This window comes from Malurus melanocephalus, unplaced genomic scaffold, assembly GCF_030028575.1.
Source record: "Malurus melanocephalus ecotype Western Australia unplaced genomic scaffold, MMel_1.1 scaffold_30, whole genome shotgun sequence".
Taxonomy (NCBI): Eukaryota; Metazoa; Chordata; class Aves; order Passeriformes; family Maluridae; genus Malurus; species Malurus melanocephalus.
The window spans coordinates 3,726,476-3,749,628 of record NW_026623262.1 but is presented as its reverse complement, the minus strand read 5'-3'; the positions used below and the strand labels follow the sequence as shown (position 1 = coordinate 3,749,628).

General features: G+C 37.0%; 1 protein-coding gene across 2 annotated transcripts; it reads right to left on the bottom strand.

The window, feature by feature from the left end:
• Positions 1-865: 865 nt before the first annotated feature.
• On the bottom strand, positions 866-22,490 carry DNAJC10 (DnaJ heat shock protein family (Hsp40) member C10). Of its 2 annotated transcripts, XM_057363759.1 has the most exons (23): positions 22,238-22,490; positions 21,599-21,960; positions 19,803-19,968; positions 18,013-18,063; positions 16,586-16,668; positions 16,275-16,406; positions 15,286-15,379; positions 14,990-15,067; positions 13,743-13,786; positions 13,247-13,384; positions 11,840-11,929; positions 10,990-11,103; positions 10,125-10,239; positions 8,226-8,353; positions 7,847-7,963; positions 6,924-7,025; positions 5,820-5,975; positions 4,777-4,910; positions 4,245-4,298; positions 3,716-3,863; positions 3,116-3,235; positions 1,861-1,977; positions 866-1,564 (listed from the first exon to the last, which is right to left on the bottom strand). In XM_057363759.1, exons 2-23 carry the CDS (start codon positions 21,797-21,799, stop codon positions 1,553-1,555), a joined length of 2,394 nt encoding a protein of 797 aa, XP_057219742.1. In that variant the 5' UTR covers positions 21,800-21,960; positions 22,238-22,490; the 3' UTR covers positions 866-1,552. The 2 variants fall into 2 exon arrangements, with proteins under 2 accessions (XP_057219742.1, XP_057219741.1); XM_057363758.1 differs by lacking the exon at positions 866-1,564 and having other exon boundaries at positions 1,801-1,977.
• Between the last annotated feature and the right edge of the window lie 663 nt (positions 22,491-23,153).

Here is a 23,153-nt window from a genome sequence, read left to right as displayed (position 1 = left end):
GAATGGAAAAAAAAAAATCAAACATGCCATGTTGGGTTCAAAGCGTGATCTTGCCAACTGCAGACCATATAAGCCCAGTATGGAGTACATAACTCTGACCTCATTCTCCAAGAAGAGGGTAGAARGTGGGCAATTCCAGTGACATGCAAAAACTGATCAAAACAGTTTGTTTTAAAATTTTAATTTTTGACTGTGATTGAGTTTGAAGATAAATTTAAATGTAGAAAGGTGTACTTTATTAAAAAATAGATGCAATACAGTCTCTTTCTTTCTCAGAATATTCTGAAAAATGACAAATTAATAGAGGCGACCTTGAAAATCAGGGAAAAAAAAGATGAATGTCTCAGTTGCGTCTCTTCAATTCTTGCTGCCTTCTTTATGAAATAAATTATCGATAACAATGAATTTACAAATTTGTAATACTCCTACTACACTGACCAGTCATGTCTAAATACACAGAGAGCAGGGAGGAAATTCTATCTGTCAAGTTCTCAGCGGCATTTTACTGAAATCATGAAAGAGTCGTTTGCAGAGATTGTGTTGTCTTCTGTAATTTTTCTTGTCTATGGAGAAGTTCTAAAAAACACTACTCTTTAGGGTAGGAATCCTAGTAAGAAGTATGAGAGACATTGCAATGTACAGTGTTCATTATTAAATTAAAGAAGGCACTTATTCTGCTTGCCTGAAGATTATGTAAAAACCAAAAACAACCCTAAAAATACATCTGCAGGGAAAGTGGTAATGTCAAAAGAGGTTAAATATGTACACAGAATACATTCATATTTAAAAAGACAATGATAAAAGTGATGACGGAATGACTTAATCAGGTACTTCTATTGCATAATTTGAACTTTGAAAGTCAACACCAAGTTTGAAGTACTTTATTTTTTTTCTTACTTAAAAAAAAATACACAATCCCAAAACCAAACCAAGCAACTAAAGAAACTCTTCAAAGTTCTGTTCATCCAAGGCGCACAACCACTGCCACAACAGAGTAATCCACTCAAGGGCAAGAGCAATTTAGTTCAATAAACATATCCTGCTACCAGTTCTTGATTTTATTTCTTAACCATTGACTAATCAATGATGCAACCCCAAAGCAGAATAATCACAGGTCCATGTGTTTGTCTTTGAAATAGACAATCCCTCATTATGTTCTGCATTGCAGAGTGGTTTGAGTGCATATTCAGCCACAGGCTGAGTGCCACATCCAAAAAGCATTTGAGAAGAGACAGAAGAAAATATAAGGAACTAGTAAATGGGTAGGCAAAAGTGATAGAGTCCACATTTCTGGTCAACTCCAGTGTTTGGCCAGGAAGAGGGCAGCTGGTATATCAGAYGAGGGACATGCAGAAACTGCCTCCACCAAAACCAAAATGTTTTCATCTCCCCACAGTTTAACAGAACTCATACAGTCAATACACACCTGTGAACTTAAATTTTTCATGTATCTTGTCTTGTCATCAATGTAACTATCCTTATATTTTCCTTGCGGTGTCTTCTATCTTCACAGCTTCAGAATATTTTGAATCATATCTACCTTCAGTACCAGTTAGAGTTCATCCTAGTGACAAGAAAATAAACAATGGAATTTCTATGAAAGTATAAATAATATTATTTTMATGTGATTTTAGAGCTTTCTGTACCACTGATTTTTCAATTGGACAAATGCTTCTTAAATACAATTCAGGGTATTTAGTAGCTGTATTAATCCTGTCTTAAGTTTACCCAATCTKGCACTGATGAGCCTCTGTAATTTGCATTTAATGCTACAGATAATGAACAAATACTAACATAATTTTAAACAGCTATTCTTTACAGCAAGTCTTTTGCAAAAGGCCCCACAGTAAGTGTTCTTACCTTATTTCTAGATTTCTTTTTTCTTCCTTTGTTTTCCATTGCTTCTAATTTTTCATTCAAAAGGTCAGCAATAACTTTTCCATCTCTGCTGTCTATATATTCCCCAAGAAAACTTTTCTTAAAAAAAAAACCATAGAGTGTGGGTAATATGTTACACAGTTTTCAGACAAAATTCAAGAGGAATGCAGTGCAGAATACAAGGGCTCTGGTAGCTTGATTCATGGATATATTTTTGTCTGTTTAAACAATGCTAAATTTCACTGTAGTAAGAACCCACTTAGCTGCTAGTTTTTAGAACTACAGTCATTTTATCCTGATCGTAAAGAAACCTGAAATAGTTAAAATTTGCTCACATTTATTGAGGTAAGTATTTAAGCCAGACAGGTATTACAAAGTCTACCACTTGGTAATCTATATTTGTGAAATCTGTCAGTGGGATCACGGCTCTAAGACACCTAAAAAGCCTTTACTCTTTACCACAGAAAATCTCATTGAATTTGGTGGAGGACAGATTTGTGCGAGRACAGATTTCTAGAACTTCCCATTAAAAATTCAGTTAAGAAAAAGTAAATTAAGCCAATTCTCTATCAGAAAGCATTGAATACTTTCTCTTCAGCATTAATACATTAAAGAAGTTGATTATAATATTTCTGGAATGTAACAGTATTAAAAGAATAAGGGCAGTTTCCTAAAATTACCTGGATACTCTTAGTGTTTTCAATTTATACTATTACTCCATTAGTAGGAAATGTTGATCTAAAGAGTCTCACTGATAATTAAAATAGTTTGATAAGGCTTATTTGTGAGACAACACGACTATATATTTTTTATTAATTATCTATCTTAAAATATACAAGTAAAAATTACTCTTTCAGTATAAGAACATTTAATTACATTTCTCCTTAGCCAAACTGAAGTCGTCCAGATTTCATTTAGAAAGAGACTGTCTACTTCTGGGTAGCTGGTGATGGAACTGGTAAAGGTTGAAAAACATTTTGTCACCTAAGACCCGGCAAAATTAAACCCTGGTTCTGGTTAAGATCACATTTTACTTACTATCAGAATTCTATTTAGTTCTATTAATTTGCAATTTATTATTATTGTATCACTGTCCTACTATTTTAAGTATTACTAAAATGGATTATTTTGGAGATGCAGTAATATATAATTAATTCACCTTAATATGTTAGGGAAGTATTCTATTTAGTTTGAATGTGAAATGAAATACATTTACTAACAGTAAGTGATGCTTTACCTTTGTTCCTTGGTAGGGGTAAAACTTTACAGTAGGATAGGCTCTGATATCAGCAKTCTGACAGATGTGACCATATGCCTGACAGTCTACTTTTCCAGCTTTTACTTTTCCTTTAATGGCCTGAAAAGAAATGTTTATTAGAAACAAACTTCAGGTTTCCACGGGTGAGCATAAGCATGTAAGCAGAAAAAGCCAGCAGTGCAGCTAAAAATAAACATTAAAATTTTGCTCTAATCTTTGAAMTATTTCATAGAAGTTGCTTCCTCGCTTTCCAGACTGTCAGCCTTTTGTCAGGTGTGTCTCTATGTGTTCAGAGAGCACTTGGGCTTGCATTCAGGGCAAAGCACAAAAACACACCACAGCTCCAAAGACCACTCCRTTGAAAGCTAAAATCTGTCTCAAAAGAGGGTTTGTGTGTCTGTCTGTGGAAGAGACAACACCCAGTGTCAAGTGGGACCTAAAAGAGTGCATCATTCTACTGAGTAAGAGGCCCATGGGAATACTGGGATTTTTGGATGACTGCTAAGAAATARAAGTGCTGATGAATAACATTTTAAGCATTACAAGTGTAACAAGCTGCCAATACAMTTAAAAACGTACCCTTGCAAGCATCTCAAACTCAGGAGCAAAATTTTGACAAGGTCCACACCAAGGAGCGTAAAAATCAATGACCCAATGATCTTTCCCATTCAGAACTTTTTCTGTGAAACTTTGAGGGGTGAGGTCTACAGACACCTGAGGTAAGTATCTGTGTAAAGGAAGAGCAATAGTCATAATACATTCAAAACTTTAAACAATATCCAAATTCCATGTAAGAAAAATTTCTGAAACTAAGAATATGACTAGTCTGGAAATCCCTACTTCATACTTTGTMCTACATGAAAATAATTTTACAAGTGGTAAACAAAATAATATGGTTTTCAGAAGACAGGGGGACAGCAAGGAGTATGCTGTTTCTCCCAATTTTAAAAGTGGTAAATTAAAAGATGTAGAAATTTTAACATCTTAGAGTAAGCAATATATATACACCCAAGTGTTTCTAATTCTTGATTTACGTAGCATTTCAATATTTATCCTAGCAAGCAACTTCATAAGCAGCTTGTGAACAAAGTTTAATGCAGTAACTTACCCCAATGCCCAGCCTCTCAGTGAATAGGCATCTCTGTGCCATCCATTGTAGCTACTATAAAAACATTAAAGAGAAAACAAAAGGCCATTTGCACAGTAGTTTGAATTACTTTGGAAAAAAACTCCCAAACGACCCACTCTGAAGGTGATGATAATCAAATAAACAATGTAAATGCTTATGTTTTAGGATATTTTTCTACTCTGCTTTCAAATTTGTATAAGTGCAAGTCTTGTAAACACAATTGAAACCTACAGAATTAAGGATTASTAGGTCAAGAGAAGAAAGGGAAGAAATGGAAATTAAGATTCCTGTGTAATTTCAAATTACTGAAATGAAATAGCAAAATAAAGCCCCTAGTTTGAAGGAGCAAAGCTAATGGCATCCAGTACAGTAATATCCTAACAACCTATTTTAGTAGCTGTGATGAACCTTTTCGGCACCATGGAAGAGGTGTATTTCTCTTGTTTCACATCATGTAATGTTTCCCAAACTTTRAATTGAAGGGGGTTTCAAACTGAAGCAGTGTACTTACTAATATTGGTGAGCCGTGTTTGATTTTTGAGGAAAGAGTCTGATTTCAGGATAKCCCCGAACACTTTCTTGGTGACAGAAAGAATAATATTTTTGACAATCCACACTGCCTACRCTGATTAATCCATTTAGCATCTGAAAAAGAGAGAAGAAAATCTACCATCAAATATGTTAATCAATACTATTACGATTTCAGTGATATTTCAGAATGTAAGTGTTAATAAACTTAACTGGAGGAAAAAAAATCTCAACAAACTAGACCAAGATTATCACAAGGCTTTCCTCTTCTCTGTAAATAGATCACKGGTATCAGAGCCAGCCACCTAGGAGCATTCCCATCATGCACATATTTTGTGTAAGCTGTATGCTCACAAGGCACCTACCTTAGCTCAAAGGTACCCACGAATGGGATTATTTAGGATAAGGAGTGCCCTGTTACTGTRTTCCCCATCACAGGCTCAGTAATTATGCCAATCCTGGCACAGTTGCACAGTGGGCCTGTGTCCTGAACACACTGTATTCGTTGTAAAGGCCCAAACTATCGGGCATGGGCAGGGAAGCTGAAGATTACCAAACATGTCCTACAGAGTAGGACAGGCATTCCAATACTTCACAGACATTCCAACARAATATAAAATCCTAGAACTCCTAGKCCAGTTGAGTTCTAAATGTTTCMAAGTCAGGGGCTTGTTTCCAAAAACCCCCAAATTTTCTAGTTAAAATTCCTGGAAACACCTCCAGTAATGGTTGTCAGTACAGTAATACTACTTCTGCAAATGAGAGAACACTGTAATGACCTCACACATTTGTAACTAAGAGGAAAACCTGGACTCCAGTGCCAATGGATTTAATCTTTTTGAAAGCCAAATAAAAACTTTGTATCTGAAACAATATAATGAACTGTCAGTACTAATTGCCTGTTTTGTTCATGGTCTTAGTCTCTAGATTTTCTCAGCTGACAATTCTCTTAAGAAAGCAGTTGTGCCATCTCAGCAATTTCACAGAAGWGGAACAAAAACAGAAAAATACTTGAATGTCATTTACCCTGGCCATTTTCTTCCATTCTGGCATCAAAGCCTGACAAGGTCCACACCATGGAGCATAGAAGTCCACCATCCATATTTCCTCTCGTTTTCTTCTCTGAACTAATTCAACAAATGTCTCTGGTGTCAGGGAGACCACCGATGGATTCCTAAGATCCTAAATAAAGACAGCTTATAGACATAACTTATTGTTGCACAGTGTATACCCTATCTAGGGCCATCATGTACAGACTGCACCAAATGCTGAGGAGGTTCTGTGAAATCTGCTTGCTTGATGTGGGAAGGAAGACTCCACATCACTGAAGCATCAAAAGACATTCCTTCAGCCCAATTTGTTGAGAAAAACTAAWAAAAAATTGCAGCCAGGCTCCAAAAGGGAGGTTTTCTGCCTTTTCTCAATAGGAGGYAACAGGCAGGAACAGGCACTGAAACTCAGCCATACTTTTTAGGCTGGAATGCAGAAGAACATAGTGTACTGTGGGTCTCTGAATGTCAAGTGAAAGACTAATCTGTACGTGTGCTCTTGAAGCTGCTTTTACTGAGCTACCTGGAGAGAACAGTCTCTTTAAAGAGTAAAAACAGCCTGTGGATAGAGTAGTGAACCTGGATKCTGGAGCCACCTTGGGTGCCACAACTCCAGCATCAACAGTGACCAGTACCAGTGATTTGCAGTTCTGTGAGTTAACAAGTTCAAGGACAGCTTGAGAAATGTGAAGAGCAGCAATCGAATTGACAAAAATGTTCAGCCTCTCCTGTATCAAGGAGTGCATGTGAGGCATTTTCACCTGAAAAGTATGAAATGCTGTWATATTAATCCCTTTGCCTTCTTTATAAGACAGAAATCATTACTGTTACTTTGAAGATTGGAAGTGATCTTTATTTCCTAATGATCTCGAAAGAAATTACTTTATAGAATAGGGAAATTAATTCATTACGTGTCATGTCTCTGACTGACAGTTGCTGGATCAGTTTTCTTCCCTAAGATTTTTTCATCTTTTATTTTCCTTGTCTCATTAATTAAAAAATACCCAAACCTCTTCCAATTAAAGAACATATTTGTATATAAGCTGCATACAAGGCTGAACAAACATTATCATTTACGTACCTCTATAAACTCCAAGATCTGCTCAGCAGAGTGATGTCCTTCATACTCRTGAACATCAGACTGATTGAACACAACTGTTGTTGGGTAAGCTCGAATGTTATGCTGACAAAACAGACAGTAACAAATTGCATGGAATTATTAAGGTTCTTGGAGWTGCCTTTAACTTTCCTTGGTATTGGTGGCTCACAGCTGCTCATCTGTTCAGTTTGTACACTTGTACAATACAAATGCTCAGACTCACATGCAGGTGRGAATCTGACACCATTAGAAATCACTGCAGAGAAGATGCCAAYTGTATTCAGAGACAGTGCAGTCTGTTCTCAATTTAAAAACCAGCCACTAATTCTTTTGCCATGCTCCACAAATACAGGAATTAATCCATGGGCCTCCTAAGCCTTAACTTTAAAACTATTCCCAGTCCTCAGCTGGAATGTTAGTACTGTATGAATAACTATTGTTACCATTGACCCCAGGCCGTTTCCGTCATTTGAATTCCTTAGTGGGTAAACACATCTAAATAATRCTTGAAAAAGCTTATCCTTTTTTACTCATTTTCCATGTGTTTTCAGATATTAACAACCCAYCCCCCTGAACTCTGAGACTTCTTAAATTTCCTGTACATTTTGAATAATTTCAAAGTAGAGATTTTAAAATCTGCTCTCTCGTTGGAGAGTCTTCCAGTGACAATATGAAATTAGAATAAAATCTGACCTGTATTTTGCATTAATGTATTATCTGTAGTGTGTACATAGTTTTCTCCTTGGAAAAAATTATGATACAAGTCCCTCTTCAATTTACTACCCTTTAAGAAAGYAATATTAAACGACAAGCATTGTCTGCTCATATCATCCTACCCCCAACTCAAGGAAAATAATACTGTTTGAAATGACTGTATTTCTTTATTTTTAGTTCMTGCAGCTTACCATGTTGCAAAGGCCTTCATGGACAGTACAGTCTAGTGTTCCAAATTTAAGCTGACCRTAAAGATGCTTTGATGCTTTTCTCAGCTCTGGTAACAAAGCTCGACAAGGAGGACACCACTAGAAAACAAAAGGAAAGTAAGTGCCATTGCTGTTCCCACARGTAGCTCTTGGGAGAATGTTCAGGATTAATAATCTGCTGCTTTGACAACCGAGTCCACTAAATACAAAACCCACACTAGGAACTAGAGCTGCCAGGGAATGAGGAATTAGATCACCCCTCTCATGATGATGAAGGGCASTTTCTAGACACTCCTTAGTTCCATGGTACATAGGTACAGAGCAGATTTTAGAAGAAGGAAAATTAGATATTACTATTTACCGGTGCAAAGAAATCCACAAGCCAYGGTTCCTTGTCTTTGTCAGGAAAATTCTGAGGTCCCAGTGTGATGACATGGGAGTTCACACTTTCTTTGGCAAATGCAACAATGTCATATAAGAGCTTCTTCCCTTCAAAGAACAATGTAAAAAAGGAAATTTTTATTTTTACCTATAAGAGGTGTCATTAAAAAAACCTGTGAAAGCAACAGAGTCTTTGAGATCCCTTGTCTGATCTTTAAACACAGCCTGCTTAAATAAATTTGGCAGGGACTAACTTGCTTTTTCTCATAAGGACAATRTGAAACTGTCCAAACCTACACAGGCAAGACATACTGTAGGTGATAGTTGATATGTGGCTAAATATTAAACTGGATAGTYATCCAATATAAGCCAAATAAATGCTTTATCCAAGCAAGGTTTTTTGTTTTTGTCAAACAAAATGACCAATTGTTTTGCGACACTATTATGGTAAGATGGTCATTTTACCATCTTACTAGCACTGGAATTAAAAAGTATGCTTCTAGATATGCTTGACTTGGCAAAGGGATTGCCATAAAAAAACTTCAAGCAAAATTATATTGGTAAATCACAGCTATTTAGGTGTAACTGAAATTTCTGCTCACACAGCTCCAATGGGCAAAGATCAAGTCTCTTCATACCCTTCATATATAKGTATTTGTCAGCAGAAATGAGTCTGTCTGAGAATAAGAACTTCAGGTTAATCAAATCTGAAGTCACTGCACAATGACTTAATAAGATTTACTACTGTTCTTAGATAACTGTTGAAGCCCATCAACATAGCATATAAAAAAGCCTAATTCTTTTGAGGATCATTTTTTCATAAAGATGAGTGAGATAGCTATTGGTCAATGTTCTACATGCCATCTATATTCTAAATAGTAAACCAAAACATTCAGGAAAAAAACCCAACCTGTATGCATTGTATTCCAATGTACTTCTCTTACACTGTAATCCATACTATTAWAAAAATGCTGTATAGATATGATCTTTTGTTGCCTTCTCTACAGGAGTGTAATGCAGAAAGCATATAAAGCTTTTTCTAAGAGTAACCATTAGATATATGGGATCATCTCACCCCATTAGATAAGCCTCATCTTTTCTAAGTAGTGAAAAACTTCTCTTTTCCTGTTTATTACAGTATTGAGATTCTGACTTAATCCTAGCAAGCTGYTTCTAATACCTCAGAGGCTGAAAAATGAGAACTTCATCTTGCATAACTGCCTTGTGCCATATTCTGGATGAAGCTACACYTGTTGCTGCAAGTTACAGCTGGACTTCAGGCTCCCTTCTTCTTCAACCAGCCTTTTTTAATCCTTTCAGCAGTAAATAGTAACTTACTTCCAGCCTTTCCTGAAATGAAACTGTGATGTGGGAAGTGAAAATAAATGCTAAAGGTCTCAACATAATTTTTTCTTGGACAGAAGTTAACAAAATATGGAATTAGGTTTTAGTGCAGTGATGCATGAAACCCAACTCTGGCAGACTGGCTGCACTGTGTAACCAGCATGTTCAGCCTCCCTGAAGGGTGTGTCTTACAGCATTCCTTGGTTATCCTACCCAAAGCAGAAGCTGTCCTGAYCAGCTTCAGAGATTTTATTTGTAATTATGTAAATGATGTTGAAACAGAGAGCAAACAAAAGACAAAATACATCCCTCAGCATCTGATGGCTGCCTACCCAGGAAAAACAGAAAAAAGAAAACGAAAGGAAATTAYAAATAGTTCATGCAAGGCTACATTACGATCAGAGAAAAGACAACAAATATTAAAGCTATAAAACTGTTCTTTGGGAAAACAAATGCTGTTTGCCAAAGAYATTGTCATCTCAAAGTGGTATCAAATCATTAGGTAATGATTTAAACTTGCCAAAGTTTCCCTTACCATGATGAATTTCATAATCTCCAGTTCCTTTTCCTTTGAAGACTGCTAAACAAGGCTGATAAACATACAGTTTGTTGCAGATGGTTGGTGAGGAAAGACAGTCAAACTTGCCAACCTATTTAACAGACAGTGCCATTTTAATCAAAGCAGTCTAATTTATATCAATTAGCATCTTCTGAAAGGCAGTAAGAGTTAGAAAAAAGGTAAAAATATGGAAAACTAATAGACTATTTTATAAACAATAGAGATCTTAAGACAAATTTTTGTTCAAAGAAAAGTACTAGCACAGCGATATTAGGTTGTTTGCTGATTTTTAATTTAAAGGCCAAAATGCAGAATAAAAACTTAAAAGAATTCTCTTTTTTYCCCCTCCAAATATACAGCAAAGAARCAAGAAGACACCTAAAATAAATGTGACATTAAAATTCTTCTAGTCAAAGCAACGATTTTTTAAAAATACATTCTTTACAGAATAATATAATAGGTCTTTATAAGTTTGAACTTGAATTTTTTTATTAAGAAAATATTTGACATGATCACAGGGTTTTCTGAATGATTAAAATACAGCTCCACCTACATAAATAGGATGGAATGTTACCTTGTAATAGTTAACTCAATGGGATTTGCAGCAACATTTCCAACRAGAGAGCAGATTTTARAATCTCTACTTTGAAATTATTCAAAATATACAGGAAATTTAAGTGATTGACTTGAATAAAAAACTTACTACAGATGTACCATATGAYAATATATCTCTTTCAGTACCAGAGATGGCATGTGGTAGTAACAGTCAATAACAATGAAAACCATGACTTGTTCTTGGAATGTGAATGCCACTTAGTACTAGATGAGTCAGCACTCTTACCTGAATATGCTCATCTTTAAGTAAAAATTTAAGTTTCTTAAATTCCTGCACATCTGATTTTTTACCCTCCCCAAACTGGAAGAAAAGCAGCCACCGGTGGTGAGCCAGACGGTCCTGCAACCCAAAAAAAAACCCCAACAAAACACAATAAACCCACAGAAAATTAATCCCAGCTATGCCAACATGTAAAATTCTTCTGTGTTTTCTAAAGGCAAAYATCCAGTTATTCATTTCCAAGAGCCCTCCCCACAGCAAACTCTTTCATGTAGTCCTTCTACTAAACTTCCTTTTATTGCRTCATAATCCAGGAAGTGGAAAAAATCTGAATGCAAGCTGCCTACAAGATGTACTCTAATATTTATTGTTTCTATGTGCATTTCCTGTTGTAAATTAGGCTGCTATGTGCAACTACAAGCATGGAAAGAGGTTTCCTTTTTTTTCCTTCAAGACACGAGTACCTTTTAAGACCCTTAATTTCAGTTCACACCCAATTTATCATGGATAAACAAGTCTTTTTTTCTTTCTTACATTACTGAACAAAATACATTTAAACCAAAATTTTCTACAGTGTAGTTGATTAAAAAAACCTAGAAAGCTACAGTTGCAGGATGAGTTGAAATGGCAATTTCTGTCATTTTCTATATTCCTAAGAAATTTCCCTCCCATACATCTGTTATTTTGCTAAACAGCAGAAGTAAACGTAGACAAACAATATTAAATAATTTTGGGTACAGAAGWCATACTCAGTTAAATACTAGGCTGTTGTGTCAACAGGACTTGAAAAATGTAAAAAATAACAATAAAAATACAAAAATATATTATTAGAAGAAAACATATTTTTAAAAATTACCTCTARTGATGCTGCAGAGACAATTTCAAAGTCTGGTAGATGCTGCATTACTTCCTGATATATTTCTCTGGCATCCAAGGAGTTAAGAAACTAGGATGAAAARTTAACTGTCTTTATTACAAATAATTACAAACATCAACCTGATTAGTACTCMAAGTGTCAGGGAAATTATTCTGATTTGTTCTTTTCAGTCAACTGGAGGATGCAGTTAATGATATTTTAATGGATCAACTTCTTTTTCATACATGTAATTTCACAAACATCACTCTTAGAATACTGCTTTTTAGCTTACTTGCCTAAAATATTACACTCAAGGAATCATATTTTGTTAAGYCAGGGATTAAAAAYTGAAATTCAAATTTCAYGCCAAAGMAAACAGTCAAGTTTACAAGATCTWCAATCTATTTTTACAGCTTTTCCTTAACTGCACTGTAAAGATATTTAGGTTTCTCTAACTCGCAAAATTTTGGAACTAATATGAATCAKTAACTGAGTTGGTAAAGTAAAAGGTTCAAAGTAGGTTGGTTGCAATTTAATTTCCTCCTTTTAAAAATATAGGTAACAGTAGTGACAATAAAGGAACAAGTCGTGCTTCAAACAGAAATGCTTCCCATCAATTAGGSAAGTTTAAACTACCATACAAATGTAGGTTGTAATATTAGAATAGAACTGAACAGTAAAATTTGTACTGACAGACACTGTAGAGTACTTTTATCACACATGCCAGAATAGCATTTCTCAAAATTGTGATACCTGGGGCATGTTCTTTCTGGAATAAAAAATTAGGGGCACATCAAAGCACACAGAATCACTTAGGTTGGAAAATACCTTTAAGATCATTGAGTCTAAGCCTTAACCCAGCTGCAAAGTTCACTACTCTAAAGCACATCCCCAAGTACAAGGCCTACACAGTCTTTTAAATACCTCAAGGGACACTGACTCAAGCTCCTCCCTGGGCAGCATGCTCCAATGCTTGACAACTCTTTTGCTGAGGAAAGTTTCATTAATATTCAATCTAAACCTCCCCTGCTTGAGATAATTTCCTATTGTCCTATCAGTTTCTACCTGGGAGAAGAGAACCCAGGCTTGCCCAGGATAGCTGGGTAGCAGCTTCAGAAGCAGCTCCTGGGCCAGGCACAGTGCAATTCCTCCCCAGGACTCGCAGAGCTGCTTAGGGAGGTTCCCAAGGAGGTGCCAGGCAGTTACAGGCTGCTCCTGTTCACTCTGCCAAGCAAGAACCACCCCCAAGACCTCTGCCTGRGGAGACTCACAGCAAAGCATAAAAGCTTAGAAGAAAAAAAAACATCTTTTCAGTTGTGTATCATCAGTCTGGAAATGATTTATACATTCCTTTAGCGTGGTTATCAGTTTGTTTTCTCTAAGTAGATAATGAAAAAYGAGTCATACCAAAACACCTCCTTTCTCTTTGTTATTTATGGTGGCTCCAGGTGGAAAGTAGGCAGTAGTACTAGATGAGACATCTAAATTATCACAAAGCTCACCCTGGGTGCCACAGTCCATCCAGCCTACATTTACAAGACCTTCCTGTAATTAGGAAAAAAACAACACAAAAAAAACCAAAGAAAAGTATTTTTTAATTTCAGATTCAGAAATGCTTTTCACAATCCCAACACAGGCAATTATATATAACATTTAGAAAATGAATGGAAACAACACTGCAATTTATTATTTAAAATTTGTTCTTGTTTTATGAAGTTCTTTAGAAAATTAATCTTTTTTCAAAAACTACTCAGTCAAAACAGTTAATTCTTCTAGAAGTTAATGGGTGAAATCTTAATTCTACTAAACTCCAAGAGAGTTTTAGTTGCAATTTGATGCTTTTGCTTCCGTTATTTGGTTTTAAATATAACAGGTAATGCTTTCAAAGTGAAACACTGCTTACCAACATGCCAGCTAGCTTAAGGCGTGTTTGGTAACTCAGGCAATCTGCAAAACAAAGATTATTTATTTAGAAACATAAAACTTCACCTTATTAATACATTAAACCTACTCTTGCTTAAAATTGCCCCTTTCCTCCCAATAAATGTGACCATTTCTAATGGCATGCTTCCTAGCTGTTCATCCAGTATTCCAGTGACTTGGATTTGTCACATCTAGTAATCAGCACTTAATGAACATCTGCTCTAAGTTAAAAACCCCCACAAATAACGTTCTCTTGCTTCATCAACACAGAATTCTCTTTTTATAAATTTTACTATTTTATTTACCATATTAAGACTGACCTTTAAAACTATTAATCATTGTTTAAAAAAATGAATTCAAGTTTCTCCATACAGTCTTGGAATGATGTTTCAATGGAAATGCCAATTTTCTGTGACAGAAATAGTAACTCATTACAATATATCCATCATAGGCTTTAATTATCCATCCAGACTTTGATTAGTTACCTTTGGATCCTTTACCTTTTTTTTAAAAAAAAAAATAAAATGCATCAATCTCTCCTTAACTGAAAAAAAGTTGAAAACTTAACAACAAAAGAGATGCAACTTGAAATCAAGCTATTTACAAACATAAATCCAAGACTGCAGCTCTGGTTATTCCGTTCACAGAACAAAGGTCTTTTCATAAGGCTGAGAAATCTTTATTTGTCAAAGGTGTAGTGCATTTACTTAGCTCTACCAGCCAACCAAGGTAACTTTCTCATATGCTGTATCCAGTACTGATCCCAAGAAAGCCAGTGACAAACAGCTATAAAAAAATACTCTGACCTGMAACCAGTGGTAAGAGACAATAACTTTGTCCAAGCCTAGGAGAAATTATTCAGCTAAATTTTAATACTGGTGGTTTAAGGGGGAGATACAGCCTTTCTTCTACTCAGCTTAAGCAGTATCTGTCACCTGAGCTGGACACTGAAGGCAGAAGCCTTTTCTGCCACTTCCCTTCCAGATGGGTTACACTCGAGTGCTGCTTTACTGACTCACAGGACATTACAGAAGCACAATGACATAATTTTTCCATTAAAGTCCTTTTTGTCAAATTGCCTCTAAAACAGAGCTTAAATGACCCATAGGTCAAATATTGTGGTCACCCTAAGATGTTCTACCATTCTTTTAGAAGCAAAAGGGATTGTGCCACTTTCAACAAAAGTCATTTTTGTCACCTTATTTGAAAAGTATTCAATATACCTACCCCCACGTTCAGCACAGAAGGTGATCAGCCAACCGACACCAGAAGCAAATGAAGTTTCAATAGCATTTACAAAATTTCCTAAGAGTAAAACAATTTGCATCAGTTTGTGGGTAGTTAAACATGACCATGAAACAAGGTTTTATATTTGTATTAGCAAATTACATGAACTAATTTTAATCTCAAAAAAGAAGACTTAGCAACATTTGACAGATTCAGCAATATGCACAGTTCCTGCCATATTTTATATGGTAAAAAAAATTTCAACAACAGCCCTCCAAGTAAAACGTGAACATTACCTGCCCATAGCTCAGTGACTGTGCTTGTAACATACTGCATGGCAAAGTTCTTTAAACTCTCTTTCGACCTGTCTCCATAATATTTCTGTGGTTGCTATAGAAAACAAAGAGTGAAATTTACAAAATTAAGGAAAAAAAGGGCAAAAACTCCCATCTCAAAGCCCACTGTGTTCTTCTACCAGTACTTATGCAGCTGCAGAACCAACTCCCACTACCACCCTAACTGTTCTCTTTCTCTCCCTCCCGGATCAGAATGCTTGAAATTTAACCTGTATTAAACTTTGCAATGTGATTTCTTTCCAAATACTGTAACACAAGTATAATTTGGTCTTAGAAACACCAACTCCCAATGATTTTATTTCTATTTAAATGAAAATTGCTTGCATCGATCCATTTAGCATTCAATCTCTCAAAACTCATCATTGTCAAAACGTACCCTTCTATTCAAGTGCACTTTGTACACCACCCCAGCACCACGACTTAATGAGCAGCTATAGTGAGGTAAATCATGCAGGTAGCATGGAGCAAATCTTGTTGAAGAAATTTCCAAGTTTCTTTAGGCATATGGTCATATTCCTTAGACTCAAACACACAGACTATGTTTTGTATTTGAAAAGTCCATTACAACAATATAAGAGAAACTGTTCAAGGAGACTTGCTGCTTTGACCTCTGCTGACAGTAATTCCTGAATCAGAAGTGATATGTTGCACAGAAAAATTATTCAGAAAGACCACTGTAAAAATATATGACAACTTATTTCGAATTATATATATATATATATATATATATATATATATATTAATAAATTTATATTTTGGAAGTTAAATTTGTAAATGAATTTAACCAAGGTAAAGAAAAAATTAAATTTAGTAAAGAAGTAACATACTAAAAAGGAAGCTCTTCACATAAATCTCTATGACTGAACAAATAATAAAGAAATACGTCTCTAGATTTCATTCAAAAAAATGCTTGAAGTCTTATCACTCACCATGCCAGTTTTGAAAACATACAGACTGGGGTAACTGTTAATCCCTTTAATTCGACAAAGCATTCTGTTATCTCCACAGTTCACAGCTCCAATGCGTATGAYTCCATCCATCTCCTTAGCAAATTCTCTCCACTAAAAAAAGTCAAATAAAAGGCTATTTTCCTATACAGATACAATGAAAAATGAGCACATTTTATTTCTGGCATTTTGAATTGTTGTCTTCGCTTTCAGTTTCAGTGTAAAAGTCCACTTCATTACGTTTTATGCTATTAAAACCAACGAATTTTCASAGTTAATATACTTGTACATACCGTAGGTGCTAAATCATGGCAGTGGGAGCACCGAGGAGAATAAAAATTCACAAACCACAGTTCTCCTGAGTTAACAGCAGCATCTAGGAGAGAAGAAAATTTTAAGTAATGCACATCTAAAATGTAGTTATATCTAGAATGTACATTTTTGCTATACTGTATTCCCCAAAAGCTGTAATAAGTATTTAACATCAGGCACAGTAACAGTAACTCAGATATGAAGATCCTATTTCACTTGCAGATACTCACTGTTGTAGGCAGGGGCATAAAAGTCCTATTTCAGAAGCTATCAGCACCCTGCCTTTCAGGATCTATTCTATTAATTAAGAAAAACAGTACTGTCTGCAGATTATTCTAGCTGAAATGTGTAATAGTATGTGTGGCTACAAAATACAAGTTTTAAAAGATTGCTATCCACTAGAATTTTCCGTTTCCTTATATTACTTAATGTATTTAATGGGCTCCACCTGGCAATCTTTTTATGAAAAATTCATGATTAATGCAATTTTAAAATCCAAATTAATATAATGACTAGAAAAGTCAAGGGAACATAAATTAATAATCTTGCTTATGAAAGAAAACAACAACCACAAAACATACACAAAGAACAATTATCAGYTTGAATTATGTGGCTTTTAGTCAGTCCAATTTTGGACATAACTCTTATAGTGGACTTTGTAACTTATATTTGCATGCATTAAAATTTCTGCACAAAAAAAGACAACTAAGGAACGTGCRGACCCTGCAAATAGATTAACCAAAACCAGACTGCATTCTCACACAGAGTATCATGAGGGGCTGCTGTYAGAACAGTACAAAACTAATTCGGCATGTAGGTCCAGTCTTGCACACAGGAAATTGTACTCAAACTGCAGATGAAAAATCACAGCAGATCCAGTAGTTTTTCCCCCTAGTCTCTCTYAGTTCCAAACAACTTAGGTGTAATTTTAAAAGAAAAAGACTTGGGTGATATTCTCATTGAAGTTGTTCTTTTCACACCTTWTTCCACTTAACTGTGGTTTTAGTATCTGGCATCACCTTCTGGTTTTGAACCATATCCAATTGAATGGATTTCACAGAAAAAAAATATATTAGGAAAGTTCTATCAAGTGCATTTTTATACAAGAGAAACAGCAATGATAAATTAGGAGAAACAAAATTTTAACTCAAAGAGTTTCCTTTTTACAGATCTCACAAAATATCTTCCAAACTGAAAGTAAACTGTTTATTGATACTGATCTATTTGCTAACTAGTGTTTAACAGGAAGCATTAAGGGGTACTTTTATTTTTTTGTTTTCTCATGTGAGAATGATTTTCCAACACGTTTGTAAAGATAGGAAAAGTCTTTTAAAATACAGCTCATCAAACAAAAATTTTTACTCTGGGTTGCCATGTTGTCAAACAGCCATTTATTTTAAAAACTTACCAAATTCTCCTCTATCCAATGTTATAATTTCAGGATCATCGTCATAAATACCTATGAAAAAAAACCCAACAGTTGTATTTTATTTTTCCATCTTTAAAACAAAGAAAGAAACTATCACCCACCTTATGCACAAGGAAAGACAGCAGATTTAAGTTGAAATTCTAAGCTGACAAGAGGTACAAAAATGCTATCCTTGTTTAGTGATTTGGGACCTGAATTTAACCTCTTGCTAGCTCACTTACTCTCATGCTACAAAAGCAGCTATCAGAACAGTTCTTTCCATAATTTAGTAACCAACCACTGAGCAAGCAGAGAATTAGAACTACTGCTGTTATGGCAAGAGCATTAGAAATAATATCATCCAGTTGTCAGATTAAAATTCAAGAAGCTTCAGCTCTCAGGGAGAGCTTTATGAAATGTCCAGAAGCTTCCACACTTTCTYTCAGCCTCTGGTTCTCTACACATTTAGATCACAAAGGTGTTTCAAGCCACAAGCTTTTCCACTATCAGAATGYGTGAACAGAGGTAAGGAAGACAAAGCTAATCAGTCCTACCCAGGGCATCACTACAAAACACTCTACTACTGCAACTACACAAGAAAGGCAGTGCAGAGTTACCCAAAATAAAAAATACTATTAGACAGCATYATGTTATGCTACTATGGTTGCAAATCTTTTACAGTACCTAACACGGTGAGATGTCATTTCACCTGAAGTATTCAAGGATTAAATGCAAATAAATAATGAGAGAAATTAATTTCTACAAGGTACTTTTTATATTACTATCCACTTATTACTACACACTTACCCGTACATATAAATATATATAAATCTGTATTTTTATATACACACACCAAGTATAAAAATAGATACTCTCCAAATGACTAGTTAACAGACATTTAAGGATATTRTTTCTAATCAAGCAGTGAAACTTAAGGCAGAAAAAAAGTCTTAAATCTGTTTATCTGAGAAAGTTTCAAGAAAGCTTCTGTATTTTCCTGTAATASTTGCAGCACTGGTTTATTCAATTTCAATTTGCATAGACAATAATTTCTTAAAGAYTGGGACATATTAAACCAAATATTAAAYCAAAAAACACCAGAAAARAAWTGTTGCCAAGGTGGAGGTTCCTTTCAGCTCATTCCATCACCTCAATCAATCCATATTCCTCAGTTCCCTATTTTAGTTTATTCCTGTTAGAGTAGCTCTGAGAACCACTTACTGCAGCCATTCCCTATAACTACCTAAAATTTGTTGAGACAATGTCTCAGTTTTGAGGACAGACAAACATTAAATAACTTGTCTCAAGATCTTTTTAGGTATGACTCTGTTATTTTTTAATTTTCTACTATGTCTTTACTGGTCTCTAATTGCATAATTGCGGATCAAATAGGTTTGACAGTACAAAGATCTCTTCTCAAAATGCCCTTGGAAGTATGCTAAATAAAAAATGTCTTCCTGCATTAAGACTTAAAAATAATTCTGATGAAATACTAAAACTGATATTTAAGGGAAAAAATAAGCTTTGCACTTAAAAAAAAATAAACAAGTTGGATGACCTATTAAAAAGCAAGCAGCAGGAACAAAAGGCCAGGTAAACAGATTGCATTTTTGGGTGGCCATAACAGGGTAAATAAAATACTGGGTCAGCAGAAGAAAGTGACAGCTACAGAGCAGACAGAAATCTGGAGAGGATACATCAGAAGCGTGTAAAAAGCTCTGATATAGATCTGAATATTGCATTTCCTTGTGACTGTTTTAAGCAAATCACAAACATACATCATAACTTACCAAAATCATAGCGATAGAAGTGCCAGCTTTCRTAACGACCTCCTTGCTGCTGATCTTCGAGACCCTTCTCTCCATATTTATCATACTTCTTCCGTAAATCTTCATCTTTMAGTACTTCATATGCTCTATTTATTTTCAAAAAATTGTCATGTGCATTTGGATCATTCTAGGTAAGGAAAACTGTAATTAGTAATTAATTAACTAAACATATTTGCATATAGTGCTGAAAAAATTATCTTTGGAAATATTATTATATCCCTACTAAGGATGTCAGTGGAAGCTGACATTGCACTCTGATCTCAAAACTACTACAATAAAGTCTGCCTTTCCTGAAGCCAGGTATGTTCTCTWATTTCTTCATCCTCACTAAGGTGCTAACTGAAAAACAAAGAGAACTGATAGGAGGCTGTAACATTATATAGTGATCCCTCTTCTTCCAACTTACTCCTTCCAGTGGAATTAAGAAAAACTCTCAAGAACTAAGACGTACCATTTCCTGTACAACTCCCTTAGAATCCCTACCCGACCAGTTCAAAATATCTGTTATCAAGACGGATTAATCCATTCTGGTCTTACAGTGTAGACAGAAGATGCATCCTTCTTTTATTTAAAAAGCATTCTTGTTCTAGGYAGCCTGGGAATTAGAATGGTGAAAAACCTGCAGACCTATTTTGAAGCCCAGTTTGAGTTCTGCACAGGTGCAGTGTAACAGTGGTGTGTAAAATGTATCACACTCCCCTGCTCTTTTAACTCCTGCTTACACGTTTCATTCAAAAGGCACTTTTTCTTAAAGATTCTTGATTTTCTTTTACCTAGATGCACCTAGAGGAAATTAATTACCATTATGGAATTTGTCTAATGGGCTCATTTTCTACATACCRTCTTTGAGGCTGAAAGTTACCTGTTGAAAAATCTTTAGCAGTATCTGCGTGCTTAGAAACTACAGAATCCGTCCCAAAATGACATTATTTTGAGAGTATCAGTGTAAGGAAAACAATACTTCCACAACTTTGCATTCCTACCTTTGACATTTGGCTTTCTCTCTGAGCTCTGTCAGAGGCTCCAGTGTAGTCAGTGAAGGCAGGCCCTAAACTCATATGAAATACTGCTGCTTTTTGGGGCCCCACGCAGTTGTACGTACAAAGAATCTAAACCCTTTTATTTCCTGGGTATGTCTGTTTCTTTCAAGCTATTTCATGGCAAAACTGATGTCTAAGTTTAAAGATTATTCCTTTGTATTTCAGAAATATGGTAGCACAGAATGAGCCATTCCCAATCTTCTCTCTCTGATTAGTCCAGAGCTCTTTATAACCTCCACCATTAGGCCCTGGCAATTCCAAATTATCTGTTTTTTGTCCCATTTGATAACTGGAGACTGATATCTCAGATCAGGCTGCTCTTATTTGATGTTAATATGAGACTTCATGGGAAGGAAAACACCAAGTCCCTCTAAGTTAAATGGAAAGAGAGAAACTCATCTGTTTACCAACAAGGTAATATGGTACACACCATAAAACCAGAGATTTCCTCTGGTTACAAAAATATAATTGAGAATTGAAGAATCTCGACTCTGTTTGCTACACCAATTTAATGGTGCCCAAATTCAACACAACTGGTATAACTCTATCAATTTTTAYAAATTTTCTCTGCAGAAAATCTGAGGTGAACTATGTTATCAGGCAGTTACATGACTTCATAATAACAAAGAAACATCCTTGACAAATTAAAACTGCTTTTTGYTTAAACATTAAGATCCATTGAGTCAACAACTTTGACTTGTTCAAGAGGTAACTTACCTGATTTTTATCAGGGTGCAACTTTAATGCCAGCTTTTTGAATGCTTGTCGTATTTCTCTACTRCTTGCTTCTTTGGATACTCCAAGTAAACTATAGTAATCCTGATCAGTGCACACAAGAGCTATTATACATACTAAAACTAGCAATAAATGGCTTTTGAAGTATCTAATATAATCTCCTTTGGCTGCTAAAAACTCCATTATGAAGCTTTGGGAAATTTCACAGGATCTGATTCAGACAGACTTCGGGAAAAGACKCCAGTAAATGTACGAACATTCAGATACACAGCTGTGTTTTTGGCAGAGATCTTTAAAATGCTTGTTGTTCTATTTCATGGCACCAGTCTTGCTAAAGAGACAACCTGAAAGATGACAGCGGAAAAAAAACATTAAATGCTACTGACTGAGGAAAAACAATTAAATGCTATCCCACGGCCAACCTGTGCGGACTGCACGTGAACACTGAAGTTTCTGSATAGCTAATTACCTTCTTTCTGAAGGCCACACAAGCGCCAGATCATCTCTTAATTAYAACGGAGCTAATCATGCACAGCTTCACTGAATGACACCAAATGCCACACACCTGCATCGCATTACAAATTTGGGGCCGGTTAAGGAGGGCTCCTTCTACTCACTTACCTTCAGCAGCGCCGGGGGTCATTCCTCTCCGAGGGCCGGGTGGCTCTGAGGCGGCCGCCGCCCCGGGGCGGGGGCTGCCCACCAAGGAGGCGGCGAACGTCCGTCGCAGACAAAGCCGGCAGAGAAGCAGCCGCGCCGGGACCCGCTGCCGCAGGTAGGAGCCTGGTGAGAGCGGGCTGCGGCGGGAGGGCTGTCCGAAGGCACCGGGGCGGGGCGGCCGCGGCTTAGCCCTCCCCGCGGAGCGGAGCGGAGCGGGGCCGGCCCCGGGCAGTGGGGCTCAGGGCTGCGGGAGCCGGCGGAGCGAGCGGGCCGGGCGCGGAGCAGGATGGGACGGCAGCGCCTTCCCTCACCGCCGGCGGAAGGGCGGCGGGATCCGGGATCCGGCTCTGGGCCGGAGGCGGGCGGGGCGGCTCCGGGGCTGACGTGGCCGCCGCGCCCGCCTCGGGCTGGGGCACGGCTCCTCCTGGCCGCTCCCAGCCGGGGCACCCCGGGCCCGCCCCCCCGCTCCATAGCCGGGCCCGCCCCCGACCGCCGCCTCCAGCTGCCGGCACCGCGKCCCCGGGGAGTCCCGGCAGGTCGAGGGGTTAGGAATGGGGAGGTGCCAGCGACGGGGTTCAGCAGGAGAAGGAGGAGAGCTTGCCATAGCCTCTCGTGCAGTCCATGCTCGGAGCCCATACCCCGCCCGGAGCCGCAGGAGTCCCGAAGGTTTTGAAGCCATTTCCCCAGGGCTTTGCCCCGCAGTTCTGGCCGCGGCGGGGCCAGCAGTGCGGAGGGGATGAGGTTCAGGTGTCCCTGCAAGTGGACCTTTTCCTTCCCTGGTGAAATGTCCGCAAACACACAGGCCCAAAGCACCGCCAGAGGCTTCCTGGCGCTCCCCGCCGGGCACGGGCGGCAGAGCCAAGGACACGCAAATAAA